The 17,500-nt window shown below is 44.7% G+C and overlaps 1 protein-coding gene across 1 annotated transcript in view; it reads right to left on the reverse strand.

Moving 5' to 3' along the window:
• Window positions 1-13,332, reverse strand: part of LOC138349797 (cell adhesion molecule Dscam1-like) — a 150,714-nt gene extending 137,382 nt beyond the window's left edge. The window contains exon 1 of the mRNA XM_069311553.1: window positions 12,521-13,332. Coding sequence (XP_069167654.1) covers window positions 12,521-12,665 — 145 coding nt within the window. The 5' untranslated portion in view covers window positions 12,666-13,332. The remainder of the gene's footprint in view (window positions 1-12,520) is intronic.
• Window positions 13,333-17,500: the final 4,168 nt, after the last annotated feature.

The raw sequence follows: 17,500 nt of genomic DNA on the forward strand, positions 1-17,500 counted from the left end.
GAGAGGAGAGAGAGAGAGAGAGAGAGAGAGAGAGAGAGAGAGAGAGAGAGACGGACACACAGGGAGACATAGAGACAAAAAAAACAGAAACCAAGATAGAGACACAGGGTAGAAATCATAACCACGATATAAAAAATACCTATAGCAGCATTTCTACAGATAAAAGAGGTTGTGGTGTGTGGGAGGAGAGAGAGAGAGAGAGAGAGTAAGCCAGAGAGGTCTTGTTGACTGGCCGCTGCTAAAGACGACTCCCAGTATCTCTAACCTCTCTCCCACCTGTTGAAACCTTTCTCTCTCTCTCTCTCTCTCTCTCTCTCTCTCTCTCTCTCTCTCTCTCTCTCTCTCTCTCTCTCTCTCTCTCTCTCTCTCTCTCTCTCTCTCTCCCCTCTACCAGACGTTCCTCTACCACCACTATCACCACCACCACTACCAAAACAGCTACCATCACCACCAACGCTTCCCAATCCACCCAAACTTCCACCAGAAATTACTTTAATACATGATTCCCTTATAAAGAAACTTCCTTTACTCAAGAGGTTAAATAAAGTCCCCTCACTTTACCCTGGATAATATTACTCTGGATAATATTACTCTGGATAATATTACTCTGGATAATATTACTCTGGATAATATTTACACCTCCCCAAAAAATTATTGCTTCAAGCATCCGAATATACTTGTTTGTGTATAAAGAATGTACATTATTGTATATGCTAGAATGTATACGTGCTAGCATGTATATGTTAGTATGTATATGCTATTATGTAAATGCTAGTAAGCTGGTATGTATATACAAGTATAATATGTATTTACTTGAATGTATGCATTAGTATGTACATGCTAGTATGAATATGCAAGTATGCTGGTATGTATATACAAGTATAATATGTATTTATTTGAATGTATGCATTAGTATTACATGCTAGTATGAATATGCAAGTATGCTGGTATGTATATACAAGTATAATATGTATTTACTTCAATGTATACATTAGTATTACATGCTAGTAGCAATATGCAAGTATGCTGGTATGTATATACAAGTTTAATAATATGTATATACCAGCATAATAGTATTACATACAGTATACTAGTATGTATATACTAGTATACTAGTATGTATTAGTAAACTAGCATGTATGTACTCGTATACTCTAAGTATTGTGGGCAGTGATGAAGACACATATAGGCAGTGATACAGAGACACATGAAAGCAGTGATACACGTATTTCAAGATATTTATGAATAATTTAATAGATATCGGGTTCCCAAACATTCTTTTTTGATTATCAATACTCATTAACCAGCTTTGATATCAATTTAATATATCCGGGTTGTGTTATACGACACTATGCGAGTCACCTTCTAAACGACACCTTATATACACCGTAACTATGACCTTCGGTTTATGTGTTAATATGTTTTGCATAACAAGTTGGGTTATATGAAACAATATTGCTTGCGATATAATTATTCACGCATAAATATGGAATATATATATATATATATATATATATATATATATATATATATATATATATATATATATATATATATATATATATATATATATATATATATATTCACATTCAGAATATACATGGTATATTTAGTCCTCTGCGAAGCTGTGCTGGCAAGTGAAATGGACTTTAATACGCTATTCATTTAGTATACACATGTTAGGATTTATTTAAGGTTTAGTTCGAATATCCTTTTCAAAATTAATTGTGCATAGTGGTCTTGTCTGAATGTCTGTTTCCTAATGTTTATTATTAATTTATATATATATATATATATATATATATATATATATATATATATATATATATATATATATATATATATATATATGTCGTACCTAGTAGCCAGAACGCACTTCTCAGCCTACTATGCAAGGCCCGATTTGCCTAATAAGCCAAGTTTTCATGAATTAATTGTTTTTCGACTACCTAACCTACCTAACCTAACCTAACCTACCTTTTTGGACTACCTAACCAAACCTAACCTATAAAGATAGGTTAGGTAGGGTTGGTTAGGTTCGGTCATATATCTACGTTAATTTTAACTCCAATAAAAAAAAATTGACCTCATACATAATGAAATGGGTAGCTTTATCATTTCATAAGAAAACAATTAGAGAAAATATATTAATTCATGAAAACTTGGCTTATTAGGCAAATCGGGCCTTGTATAGTAGGCTGAGAAGTGCGTTCTGGCTACTAGGTACGACATATATATATATATATATATATATATATATATATATATATATATATATATATATATGCGGAAAATCCACAGAGAAATATGAAATGAGGTGAACGTTTCGGCTTTGTTAAAGCCTTTGTCAACACCAGACTGACTGACTGATTGAGTCAGTCTGGTGTTGACAAAGGCTTTAACAAAGCCGAAACGTTCACCTCATTTCATATTTCTCTGTGGATTTTCCGCATAAAATGATCAGTGTTTTGTGATCGTCAATTGCATATATATATATATATATATATATATATATATATATATATATATATATATATATATATATATATAATATTTTCGTGCACATTCGGAGGGCACTGTATCCTACTGCTTATGCAGACTACACTATATTACCAATACACGTAGTTGTCGCATTAATTACAGTTTAGAACGGCAAACTGTTGGTATATGAAGATTTATCTTAGCACCCTGTGTTGTTGTACCCTGTGTTGTGGCACCCTGTGTTGTGGCAATCTTGTCTGTAGTCATTATCAATTACCTAGCCCCCCCCCCCCGCGACACACCCTCAACCCCCCCCCCCCACCCCACCCCACCCCACCCCACCCCACCCCCCCCTCTCGACCTCTCCTCGTAAACCTTTTCTCATAGGGTCTCTTACCTCTCAGAGTAAGATGAAAAGGACCGCTCTTCCTTTTCCCCAAACAACCAAGACTATTTGTTGTCGTCTCCCTCAGTTTCCAGTTCCCACCGGTGACTCCTTACTCCTCCTACTTCCTGGAAATGTCTCTCTTATGTTCCAGCTGGACGACCACTTTAGGTCCAGCCCGAAGTCGTCTCCTGTGGCCTATTGCATTGAGAGTCCCACCTGTCAGCTTTTGTTCAGTCTCCCCCCCCCCCTGAGAAAGGTGTGTCTGGAATCCATGTCCGTAAGGATGGCCTGGAAGCCAAGGGTGGAAACTTATAGTTCGAAGAGGTAAATCCATCATTCATTTGCAATTTGCTACTGCAAGCGTTAATTTGAAGTGCTTTAAGCATCGCGTTCCAAATATACCAGAGTTCCTTGTCCTCCAGGTGGTTTAGGGGGTTCTTGGAAACATATTGCAAGGAGGTGACCTCTTGAAGTCATGGACGAAATCACTTCGAGCGAGCCATTCCAGCAAGTATGTATTACGCCAGCCCTTGCTCTGGGGTTACTTTAAAAGAGTGCTTTCAGAAGGACAGGTCCTCCAGGTAGTAAATTAAGTTCCAGGAAGCTGTTCATGTATCAGGCGACCTTTCCAGAGATTCTGGTCTTCGTGTGCTTGTGTGTGTGTGTGTGTGTGTGTGTGTGTGTGTGTGTGTGTGTGTGTGTGTGTGTGTGTGTGTGTGTGTGTGTGTGTGTGTGTGTGTGCGTGTTCACCTAGATGTTCTTGCAGGGTCGAGCGTCGGCTCCCGAGCCCTGCCCTATAAAGACATTCTTAGGTTACTGCAGAGATTCTGTTCCCACTTATATATCTACATTTAAACAACACATACCAAGTTAGCTTCAAACCCTTTACCCTTGTGTAACCCAGTCCACTTTCTGATCGCTCTAACACTGACATAGTTCTTCCTACGACTGTCACTTTCTTTGTATTCTGTAGATCGCGTTTGGTGAGGATCGTCCGTGCTGAAGATCGCGCGTGCTGAAGATCGCGTTTGGTGAGGATCGCGCGTGCTGAAGATCGTGCGTGCTGAACATCGTGCGTGCTGAAGATCACGCGTGCTGAAGATCACGCGTGCTGAAGATCGCGCGTGCTGAAGATCGCGTTTGGTGAGGATCGCGCGTGCTGAACATCGTGCGTGCTGAAGATCACGCGTGCTGAAGATCACGCGTGCTGAAGATCGCGCGTGCTGAAGATCGCGCGTGCTGAAGATCGCGCGTGCTGAACATCGCGTGTGCTGAAGATCGCGCGTGCTGAAGATCCCGCGTGCTGAAGATCGCGCGTGCTGAAGATCGCGCGTGCTGAAGATCGCGTGTGATGAAGATCGCGCGTGATGAAGATCGCGTGTGATGAAGATCACGCGTGCTGAAGATCGCGTGTGATGAAGATCGCGCGTGCTGAAGATCGCGTGTGATGAAGATCGCGCGTGATGAAGATCGCGTGTGATGAAGATCACGCGTGCTGAAGATCGCGTGTGATGAAGATCGCGCGTGCTGAAGATCGCGCGTGCTGAAGATCGTGCGTGCTGAAGATCGCGCGTGCTGAAGATCGTGCGTGCTGAAGATCGCGCGTGCTGAAGATCGTGCGTGCTGAAGATCGTGCGTGCTGAAGATCGTGCGTGCTGAAGATCACACGTGCTGAAGATCACACGTGCTGAAGATCGTGCGTGCTGAAGATCGCGCGATCGTGAAGATCGTGCTGTGTTTACATTGACATAGAGATATATGTGGTCTGTAATATGTAATATAGTGACAAGGGAGGATTAATTACCACGAGGTCATGAAATATATGTAAGATCAAAAAAAGTACATACACAAAATATTGATAAAATAACAAACGATTTCAAACTACATATTGACTATGGAGCTTATTAATCAAATATTGTGCTTCAGTAAGGGGAGGTAAGGGCAAGAGAGAAGGGGAATTAACTCTCGAGACTCTCGAGAAGGGAAAACTCTTAAACTATCACACTAACTCACTCTCAATAAATTACCTTGTTACTCCCAAGAGCACCTGGCCGTGAAGAACACACAAGGAGGTAACTCAACATCTGGAGAGTGAGTTGCTGGATCTTCAACTCTTAGTCAACTATAGATCATCAAATGAATGCCGCTGAATGGAAATATCAGCTCTCAATTACCCCCTCCAGGGGTGAGAAATGTTGTTTCATTAGTCAACAAGGAATGCATAATTAGAAAGCAATCCAACCATCAGGTCTGTGATTGTAAACTCCAATCGGCAGCTTTACAAGCAGGTGTGGACCACAGCTGCCTACTGATGCATGAGAATATCTGTCGAGTTTTCAGCAACACCGTAACCAAATGAATTCACCAGATGCCAGAGAATATTGGTAAATATTTCATCTTGCCCACGCAACAATATTACATCACCGGACTTCACGAATATTTGGGTTAGGGTGTGTGAGTGTGTGTGTGTGTGTGTGTGTGTGTGTGTGTGTGTGTGTGTGTGTGTGTGTGTGTGTGTTATTGAATGTGATCGAAAGAGTTAGATCTATGATTCCACCAGCACGAACCTTTTCTTTCGCTGTTAAGCTGTTTTACCTTTGGGAAGGATGTTGAAAAATTAACTTTCCAAAGTTATATTTTGCAGCTTCACTGGGCGTGCTGCAATTCGACCGCGATTTACAAATAAATGTCGTGTAAACCTAGTAGTTTACTCATGGTTCTGTAGATGGTGAAGGGTACCTAGGTGTAAACTAAATGTTTGATGCACTTTATGTGAAGTGCTTTTGTAATGTTCAGTCTCCTATTGTTGCTGTATCTGTTAATTACCCCCCACAAACACCCAACTGTATCTGATGGGTGATGCTGGTGATTGTCTGGGTGTAATTACCTAAGTAATTACCTAAGTGTAATTACCTAAGTGTAGTTACAGGATGAGAGCTACGCTCGTGGTGTCCCGTCTTCCCAGCACTCTTTGTCATATAACGCTTTGAAACTACTGACGGTCTTGGCCTCCACCACCTTCTCACCGTGGGATTACCACGAGGTGATTAGACCTCTCTGGTCTGGGTGTGATTACCACGAGGTGATTAGACCTCTCTGGTCATTGTCTGGGTGTGATTACCACGAGGTGATTAGACCACTCTGGTCATTGTCTGAGTGTGCAGAAATGATGTGGTCTTCAATAGAGTCCTAGTGTTCGAATAGTGTAAGGCATCTTGAAGGACATGTTTGTCGTCCTGCCTATATATTGAAAACGCTTTTAAACTGAATATGATGAATGCCACAGACCGAGACAGCATTTCACCGTAAATACAAAAAGCAACAGCAAAAGCACTGTGAAGTAAAAAAAAAATTGTGTAGGAAAAGAAACTGAAAAAGAAATTGTGTAAGAAAAGAAAAGCAACTTTGCTATTGCAATCAACTTTTGTGCAGCAATAGTTTATTACATCTATTGTAATTAACAAAGGCATTTTCTAACAGCTATTTGCATCTTAGGTGATGAACATTAATGAGTATGCAGCCCTAAAACCCTCAAACTCTAGAATGAAAGACACAAAACACAACTTTCAAAAGGTCCAAAGAGACGCCATTAGAATGGAACCTGACCTGAGGGGACTGAAGTATAAGACTGAGCTAACAGGACCTCGTCAGAGGCAGAGCTTAGTAGCTGACGTTTGACCCCCTGAAAGCACATCTAGGTGAAGGTACACACACACACACACACACACACACACACACACACACACACACACACACACACACACACACACACACACACAGTAATGATCCCAGTCCATATTTACTACCACTCACGCTGTTGTCCGTCTTCCATATTTATCTAGCATTCCCCCCTCTCTATATATTTATTTCTCCCTTCTTGTCTTCCCTGCATCTCATTGTTATATATTCTCGCCCGCCCTCCATGGCTTACCATTGGTCTCCATCAGGGCCCTCGGCCTCCCTGCTAAGGGCGACCCTAGCGGCCAACTAGGGTGTTACTCCTGGCCCTATCTTACTCCTGGCCCTATCTTACTCCTGGCCCTCTCTTACTGGGTCACCGCTGAGTACCTGCTGGGGTAACCTTTGGTGGGGAGTGGGTGGTGGTGGTGGTGATAGGATGATGGGGGAGGGGGGGTGTTGGTGGTGGTGATAGGATGATGGGGAGGGGGGGGGGTGTTGGTGGTGGTGATAGGATGATGGGGATGGGGGGGGGTGTTGGTGGTGGTGATAGGATGATGGGGAGGGGGGGGGTGTTGGTGGGGAGGGAGGCTATTTGTGGTGGTGGGAAGAAGGGGGGGGGGATACTGGTGGTAGTGGTGGGAGGTGCTGGTATTAGTGGTTGTGAGGAGAGTCAGTATTAGTAGTGGTGGAGGTGGTTAGGCTTGCTAATATTATTATAAACCACAATTTGTGACTGGTTGAATGGTCTTAAGAACCAGTCAACCAGGAATAAAATACAGAGTTGCACCAAACAAAAATCCCGTTCTGCACAAGCAATTTCATGTAGTGACCGAGAAAGAAGTCAGCGACCACTTTCAACTTCTCTTAGGCCTATAATAGAGCACATACATAAAAAATTAGGCCTTATATTGCATATGTTAGGCCAAGACATGCTTATTAACGCTTAAGACAGTCATAATTATGGCTACTCAACTTCCCTTTTCAATGTCCTCTTTAGAATTCGAATACAACAAAACGGGATTTATTTTTCTGATATAAAAAACCATATTGTGTACATTCTATCCGTCCATAACAACTATAGATACTATGATATTTATTTATTTATTTATTTATTTTGAGAAAAGTATACTTAAGCAATTTATTCAGTAATTATTATATGTCGGACCCGCATAGAACAAGCCATTGTGTTAGTAAACCTTCATTTCATATTCTTATATTAATAATTAGTTACTATGGCTTTAGCAAGTGGTCCTCATGCAAGGCTCGTTCAAGCGGCGAACAAACACAAATACATTTGTCAATTTAAACGCACTATGTATCCCAAAAGGATATTTTCTGGGATCTAAATGAATATTAATATAAGTTATACTTTGGTGTATAGTTATTGGCTGGGTTAGGTGAGACGTTTGGGGGTCCGGTTGGCAATAATTTGTTGTTTCCCACGTGGGTGAAGCAGTTATAGAGTGGAGATTCGAACACAGGAAGGAAGCACTGTTCGGAAAAAGTTCGAACGTAATGAGTCGAGACATGTGTTAAGCAGCAGACCGTTGTCCTCAACACAGCAGACCGTCTCATCAACACAACAGACCGTCCTCATCAACACAGCAGACCGTCCTCATCAACACAGCAGACCGTCCTCATCAACACAGCAGACCGTCCTCATCAACACAGCAGACCGTCCTCATCAACACAGCAGACCGTCCTCATCAACACAGCAGACCGTCCTCATCAACACAGCAGACCGTCCTCATCAACACAGCAGACCGTCCTCATCAACACAGCAGACCGTCCTCATCAACACAGCAGCCCGTCCTCATCAACACAGCAGACCGCCTCATCAACACAGCAGACCGTCCTCATCAACACAGCAGACCGTCCTCATCAACACAGCAGACCGTCCTCATCAACACAGCAGACCGTCCTCATCAACACAGCAGACCGTCCTCATCAACACAGCAGCCCGTCCTCATCAACACAGCAGACCGTCCTCATCAACACAGCAGACCGTCCTCATCAACACAGCAGACCGTCCTCATCAACACAGCAGCCCGTCCTCATCAACACAGCAGCCCGTCCTCATCAACACAGCAGACCGTCCTCATCAACACAGCAGACCGTCCTCATCAACACAGCAGACCGTCCTCATCAACACAGCAGACCGGCCTCATCAACACAGCAGACCGTCCTCATCAACACAGCAGACCGTCCTCATCAACACAGCAGACCGTCCTCATCAACACAGCAGCCCGTCCTCATCAACACAGCAGACCGTCCTCATCAACACAGCAGACCGTCCTCATCAACACAGCAGACCGTCCTCATCAACACAGCAGCCCGTCCTCATCAACACAGCAGCCCGTCCTCATCAACACAGCAGACCGTCCTCATCAACACAGCAGACCGTCCTCATCAACACAGCAGACCGTCCTCATCAACACAGCAGCCCGTCCTCATCAACACAGCAGACCGTCCTCATCAACACAGCAGACCGTCCTCATCAACACAGGCCAAATGTTGCTTCCAATGCAGCTCTCTAACCTCACATTTATATATACAAATCTTCACACACGACTCACAACTGATCTCGTTCGAACATGTCTCGCGGAGAGCTTCGGTGACGACTCCACCGGTTCGAATCCCAACTCTATAACTGCTCAACCCACGTACTGCAAATACAAGTAACTCCCAGCAGAACCTAAACACCTTACCTACTGCAAGCTTAAATAGCACAATGTGCTAAATATGTAATCATATTAATTTATTAATACTAAGAGCATCAATTCGAGTACTCTTCTTCCCCTCGTTATTGTGACTTATCGTATGAATATTAATTTATATTTGAGAAAATTACTATTTTGAATGTGTCGTTGGGGGGTCGGACGCTGGATGGAATGGACATAATCTGAGGACCTAAGGTAGGGTAAGGGGGGGAGGGAGGGAGTTAGGGGGGGTTGTTGACGGCTATATTAAGGAGCATTTAGCCACTGTTTATTGGTGGTTACGGGGCTATTCATGCCCGTGCCACCTCTTGGGGTGGCTTAATCTTCCATCAACCACTGTTTGTGGCTCAACAGTTCGAGCCCCGCTCCTGTGCCAGGTAAGTCCATTACGGGCTCACCATAGACCGTGCTACTTGCAACTTTTTTCTTCCCAGTAGCTGAATCTAAAAACAACAAACAACGCTGTTTACAACGACGGGAGGAAATGACAAGTAGTCGTTAGTTGAATACAACTCTTGGTGAAGTAGACAATGTTAAACACAACTCTTGGTGAAGTAGACAATGTTAAACACAACTCTTGGTGAAGTAGATAATGTTAAACACAACTCTTGGTGAAGTAGATAATGTTAAACACAACTCTTGGTGAAGTAGACAATGTTGAATACAACTCTTCGTGACGTCAACAATGTTGAATACAACTCTTGGTGAAGTCAACAATGTTGAATACAACTCTTGGTGAAGTCAACAATGTTGAATACAACTATTGGTGAAGTAGACAATGTTAAACACAACTCTTCGTGACGTCAACAACGTTGAATACAACTCTTGGTGAAGTCAACAACGTTGAATACAACTCTTGGTGACGTCAATTAGTTACGACAAGTTAGCTGATCTTTACAACTGTGTGTGTGTGTCAACTTTTATCACAGTGAAGATAACAGTACGTGTAAGTAACGGTGAAGGCTCCTCACAGACACAATACCATAGGATAAAACCCTTCCACAGTTGTGTATTTGTGTAATTTAGGTCAAGAAATTAGACCAAGTCATTCGCGCTCTCCTGAGTGCTTTGTTAAGGTCTGAGTGTGTGGCTGGTTGGGACGAGGCTCCAGCGACTCATCTTAAGACAGTACGAGTATTGACTAAGACACTCGATCACCTCCAACAACAATTAATGGAACTGAAAGGACTGTAGAAAATGGGTTGTTTGAAATTCATTTATCGGCTCATTGAAGAGTTCAACGAGAAGACGAAAAAACTATGACACACACACACACACACACACACACACACACACACACACACACACACACACACACACACACACACACACACACACACTATCGTTACGGGATCTCCTTTATAGGAAAGGAGATGTCCTTGGAGATAATCCAAGGAGCTGTAGCCAGGCACAAGCACAGACCAGCGTCTTAATTCTATTCCGATATTTCCTTATAGGGAAAAACTAACGCAAACAGGCAAGGTAGATCTTCCAAGATCATTTCAGTATATAAATGATTACAATTTTCTGTCATTTTCTCCCCTTGCTTGTCAAGAGGAGAATGAGTACTCTTGAGAATGAAGAACTAAGCCAAGGTGACAAAGAGTGTCAAGAGGCAGAGGCCAGACCTTTGTCTGGTAGTGTGTAGTTCACTTTGACCAGATCACACACTAGAAGGTGAAGGGACGACGACGACGTTTCGGTCCGTCCTGGACCATTCTCAAGTCGATTGTGAGAATGTGAGACAATCGACTTGAGAATGGTCCAGGACGGACCGAAACGTCGTCGTCGTCCCTTCACCTTCTAGTGTGTGGTCTGGTCAACTTACTTTAGCCCCGTTATTGTGACTCGTCGCCTGTAGTTTACCTTCTTCTAGGGCCAATTAGGGTAAGTCAGGGAGATAGTTTAAGGCCACGAGGTCTTCAATTACCGCATGTGGTATTGATTAGTGTTGGTGGGGGGGGGGGGGTGATTCAATTAGTGGGGGGGGGGGGCGGGGATTTTGGGAGTGGGGGGGAGGAGGGAGGCCCAGGTCCAGGAGGCCTGGTCGACGACCGGGCCGCCGGGACGCTAAGCCCCGGAAGCACCTCAAGGTAACCTCAAGGAGGGTGGTAATTCAAAGGGTTATCTTGAGATTTAAGTTTAAGGTGGTTAGTTTAAGGTGATTTAAGTTTACGGTGGTTAGTTTAAGGTGATTTAAGTTTACGGTGGTTAGTTTAAGGCGATTTAAGTTTAAGGTGGTTAGTTTAAGGTGATTTAAGTTTAAGGTGGTTAGTTTAAGGTGATTTAAGTTTACGGTGGTTAGTTTAAGGTGATTTAAGTTTACGGTGGTTAGTTTAAGGCGATTTAAGTTTAAGGTGGTTAGTTTAAGGTGATTTAAGTTTACGGTGGTTAGTTTAAGGTGATTTAAGTTTACGGTGGTTAGTTTAAGGCGATTTAAGTTTAAGGTGGTTAGTTTAAGGTGATTTAAGTTTAAGGTGATTTAAGTTTAAGGTGGTTAGTTTAAGGTGGTTAGTTTAAGGTGATTTAAGTTTAAGGGTGGTTTAAGCGATTCCTCACTTAAAACATGAGGGCTCTTAGGGTCATGTCTTCTGTGATGTGCTTCTTCCAAGGGAAGATGTGAGTCCCTCTGAAAGGTGAGGCGCCCTTGAGCGTCTTGTGATGTGCAATAACATAGAGTATGAGGTCATGTAGGTGACACAGGTGCTGGACCAGGTGACACAGGTACTGAACCAGGTGACACAGGTACTGGACCAGGTGACACAGGTGCTGGACCAGATCACACAGGTACTGAACCAGGTGACACAGGTGCTGCACCAGGTGACACAGGTGCTGAACCAGGTGACACAGGTACTGGACCAGGTGACACAGGTGCTGGACCAGGTGACACAGGTGATGGACCAGGTGACACAAGTGATGGACCAGGTGACACAGGTACTGAACCAGATGACACAGGTGCTACACCAGGTGACACAGGTACTGAACCAGGTGACACAGGTACTGAACCAGGTGACACAGGTGCTAGACCAGGTGACACAGGTACTGAACCAGGTGACACAGGTATTGAACCAGGTGACACAGGTACTGAACCAGGTGACACAGGTACTGGACCAGGTGACACAGGTACTGAACCAGGTGACACAGGTACTGAACCAGGTGACACATGTACTGAACCAGGTGACACAGGTACTGAACCAGGTGACACATGTACTGAACCAGGTGACACAGGTGTAATAACGAAGACACTCACCTTCAAACTGCAAGATGAAGAGCATCATCCCCAGCATCTTGATGCTGGGGATCCCGGGGGGTTGACGCCCCCCACAGAGGGGGCGGGGAGGGGCGCCCACTAACCCCCTCCCCCTCCCCCTGCCCGTAGCTTTCCACCCACTCATCTAGTAGTGAGAATCTTACAGGTGGGCCCGTGTAGGTGGTCCACAGGTGGTTCTCAGGCGGTGTGTAGGGGAGGCAGGTGGCGACGCATCCCCAGCTGGTTCCAACACCACACACGTGAGGTCAGTGTTGACATATTTCAAGTTTACAACTGCCGGAAACTGTGGGAATTACCCTTCGATAGTTCGAACATTGTTTACAAATACTCGTTCGTACGAAAAAAAACAAGAACCGTTCGCTGATAAAACTCAGAAAAGAAAGTTAAATGTATAACTTAAATAATTAAAAAGTTAAAAAAAATTATGTTTAAACACAAACTTGAAAGATAATCACAAAAGTTGAATTTGGATGATGAAAATCGCTTCAGAGGTATTTTTCAACAGCGTCGGGGATAGTGTCACTGTAGTTGGTGAAGTGTGGGCGGCGTGGGCGGGGTGCGAGTGAGGGCGTGCGGGCCCCGGAGTGAGAGAGAGAGGCGGACCAGCCAGCCACTGACTGGGAGCAGCTGACGGTACGGCACTCCACCACCGACTGACTGCTGGCGGAGCCTCGCTCCGACCCCAGCCCTGGCCCCGCCCCCCTGTCCAGACCCCACCCTAGGCCCAGGCCCCTGCCCAACCCCCTGCCCCGGACCCGGCCTGGCCCCGCCCCCCCCCCCCCTGCCCTGACCCCGCCCCCACCCCCTGCCCTGGCCCAATCCCCACACCCAGCCTGGGCCCAACCCCCTGCCCCGGCTCCGCCCCCTGACCTGACCCCGCCCCATGCCCCCCACCCTAGTCCCGCCCCCGACCCTGGCCTCGCCCATCCCCACAATGACCCCACCCACACCCTACAGAAGACCTCGCCCCACCACCGCACCGTCCAGGCCCTAAGAATGTACAACCATCATCAACCTGACTGTGATGGTTGGCATCATGTCCGCTAATGTCACGTCCGCTCGTGCTCTGAGGGTCGTGGGAAAACGGTCAGACTGCTCATTACTTCTCGTGTGTAGTGTATCACTCAGCTGGTGTGTGTGTGTGTGTGTGTGTGTGTGTGTGTGTGTGTGTGTGTGTTATTGAACGTTTATTGAATGTATATTGAACGTTTATTAAATGTTTATTGAGCGTTTATTGAATGTGTATTGAACGTTTATTGAATGTGTATTGAATGTGTATTGAACGTTTATTGAATGTGTATTGAACGTTTATTGAATGTGTATTGAACGTTTATTGAGGCGGGACCCATGACCCATAGCGCAGCCACCTCAAGCACAACTAGGTCAGTACATTACAAAAGAAATACAACACAATAAATCCACAACGCAGAGCAGAAGGCTCACAATACAACAGCACGAGCAAACTGCACTGAACGACACGAGAATACAATGAAACAATGCAAGGCAATAACAGTGCAGGAAGGAATACAATACAGATGCAACAAACGCCAAACAAACATAATACAGCATAAATACAATACTGTAGGGAGAGGAGGGAGTGTGTGTCGGGGAGGGGGAGGACTAAGAAGGGAGGGGTGTGTGGCCAGGGAGAGTTGGGGGAGGGGGGGGAGGGTGTTCCAATTACCAATAGAGCTCGTATAATGTTGTTTGTGAAGCTGGTTTTCACATATGCCTCACTCCCCAAGCACGGCATGTTTGTTTAAACCCCTCCCCCCTCCCCCCTCACCTCCCCTCCTCCTTACCCCCCCCCCCCCCCCCCCATTCCCCTCCCTCGATTCCTCCATTCCCTCACATCCCCCCCCTTCCCAACTCACCATGATACACCATCAACACACTATACACACCCCAGAACACACACACACACACACACACACACACACATCAACAACACGCTCCAGCCAGACATGATAGCATGTGAAGGATTATGTTATCCTACAAAGACTGCCTATAATCTTTGTAGGAAGACTGGGAAGACTTCCTTCCTTCTGCTTGTTTAGTTTTTGATTTGAAGTATATATATATATATATATATATATATATATATATATATATATATATATATATATATATATATATATATATATATATATATGACGTCTATACGTCGTTTTTCTTCGGGAAAAAATACAGAAAATATGTGGACAAGTCTACAAACTCGGAGTTTTCTTGAAGGTAGTTTTGTTGTGTTGTCATTGGGTTGTGAGAGTAGGCAGGAGGCCAGCCAGCCCGCCGCCTGGTGGGGGGAGACTGAGCCCCCAAACTACCGCTAGAGTATTATCTACCATCTACCTTAATTCTACCCCTCTTGTTGAATATACCATATTACACGTAATGTGCCGTCAACCTTAATATCCTCCTCACCCGTACTGCACGTGTCATTGTTGATAATCTACTCTCACCCCCTAATCTACCATCACGCTAATCCCTGTAATCTACCTTCACCTCTAATCTACCCCTCACACCGTCGGAGATCATTCATAACAAATCTAATCACAAAATGTAAATTCAGGCAGTGATGCCCACGACCCAGATATGTACATATATTGGGTCCTATAGCACAGTAGTCTACGTCCCCAACTGACGACCTAACAATATGTGTTTAATACCTAGGTAGAACAGAAACGATTAGGCACGCTTTCGTTCACCTGATGTTTCTGTTACCTAGAAAATCAAATAGGATTACCCGGGAGCAAGGCCCCCTGTTATGAGTTGCATCCTGGTGATGGACCAAAGGGGGGAAGGGGGGGGGGTATTCATCAGGATAAGGGGGGATTTATCCATAAGGATAAAGAGAATTGCATTGTTTCATGTTTTTGAGCTCGTTTTCTTCTCTGGAGGTCCGGCCTGCTGTCAGCGGGAAGATTTAATATATCCTTCAGGGCGCTGCTCACGGGTCTTTTACAGAGGCGCCGAGAAATTGACTCGTTTCCAGGAAAGCTTTGAAGGAAGTGAAGGTGCGCCTTGTGCTCCTTCACGAGAGCCTCAGCTCTGGGATTTACGAGGAGGGGGAGAGAGAGAGGGAGGGAGGGGATGGTATAGTTACTATGTGTCTGCGTGTCTTAGTAATTCTCCCTCACGGAGGCATTTTTTTACCTCAGCTCTACTTTCCCTATCCTCAAAAAGGAGGAAAAACTATATTTAGTGCGTTCGCGTCATCCCAGAATACCACCCCCTCCTGTCCCCCTGCTCCTCCTTGCCCCCCAAACGCCTCCTTATCTCCCTACCCCCCCCTTCCCCCACACGGTTCGTGTTCACCTCACTGCGTCTGTGAATCCGGATTAATACAACCCCCCCCCCACCTCCTTTCTCATACCCTCCTCCCCCTAGCCCACACGGCTTGAGTTGTTGTTGTTTTAGATTCAGCTACACGGAACCAGAAGTTCCACGTAGCACGGGCTATGGTGAGCCCGTATAGGACTTACCTGGCACAGAAGCGGGGGCTGTAACTCTGTTCACAGCTTGAGGGGGAAAAAAAAACATCCACTTCACTGCGTTCGTGAACCCGGATTGCCAAACGTCTGGATCCAGCGGCATAAAAAATTCTGACGTTATTTGTTCCATTCCATCCCTCCGTCCCATCCCCCAAATCCTGACACCCCTTCCAAATGCTATATAGCCATAATGGCTTGACGCTTTCCCCCGATAATTCCCTTCCCTTGTCCCGTAAAGCTAAATGGCAAATGGTCGGATCTTTCGTTATCTCTTTCTATCACCATTATTCCGCTTTTTATCTTCCCTTCCATTATTTCCGCACCATTTTATGCGCCGTTCGCATACCGTATATTGCTAAATAAATTTCAAGTCATGATTTGGAGCGTTCATACACGCGGTTCCTCATCTTTATAATGTTATGAGATGAAGTATTAATACTGTCAGTTTAGGTAGAAAAATGGGGTCTGTTGATATAGTAATCTCATGAGAGAGAGAGAGAGAGAGAGAGAGAGAGAGAGAGAGAGAGAGAGAGAGAGAGAGAGAGAGAGAGAGAGAGAGAGAGAGAGAGAGAGAGAGAGAGAGAGAGAGAGAGGGGGGGGGGGGGGGGGAGGGAGAGAGGTGAAAAAGATAGATATTTTGCTTCCCAGCGTGCAGCCTGTTACTCTATACGATAATCACCTGCCATAATTACTCGTAGGCCTGAGAGATCAGTTTCTAGGGCTAGGCCTTAAAGCAAGCTGATACACACACATACACACACACACACACACACACACACGCACACACACACACACACACACACACACACACACACACACACACACACACACACACACACACACACACACACTGGCTCACTGGCTTAATAGAATTCTACGGCCAGGTGACAAAGATTAAGGAAGAAAGAGAAGGTTGAGCAGACTGCATTTTCATGAACTATCGGAAAGCCTTTGATACAGTATACCTCATAAGAGGCTGGTACATAAGTTGGAGAAACAGGCAAGAGTAACTGGTATGCCAGGGTGAGACCTCAGATTGGACTGAAGTCTCCAGTGGAGTCCCACAGGGCTCTGTACTTGGACATATCCTGTTTCTGATATACGTAAATGATCTCTAAAAGGATATAGACTCATTCTTCTCAATGTTGTCATTGATGCCAAAATTATGAGAAGGATTAAGACAGAGGAGGACAGCTTGAAGCTTCAAGAAGACCTGGAGAAACTGAAGGAATGGTCCAACAAATGGTTGTTAAAGTTTAACCCCAGCAAATGTAATGTAATGAAGATAGATGTAAAGAGCAGGAGACCATATACAAGGCATCATTTGTGAAATGAAATCCTTCAAGAATATGTAGATATGATAGAGCCCAGTAGGCTCAGGAACCTGTGCACCAGTTGACTGACAAATGAGAGGCGGGACCAAGGAGCCAGAGCTCAGAAGCAAGCACAAATAGGTGAGTAAAGACAC

The sequence above is a fragment of the Procambarus clarkii genome, chromosome 70 (assembly GCF_040958095.1).
Source record: "Procambarus clarkii isolate CNS0578487 chromosome 70, FALCON_Pclarkii_2.0, whole genome shotgun sequence".
Classification (NCBI taxonomy): Eukaryota; Metazoa; Arthropoda; class Malacostraca; order Decapoda; family Cambaridae; genus Procambarus; species Procambarus clarkii.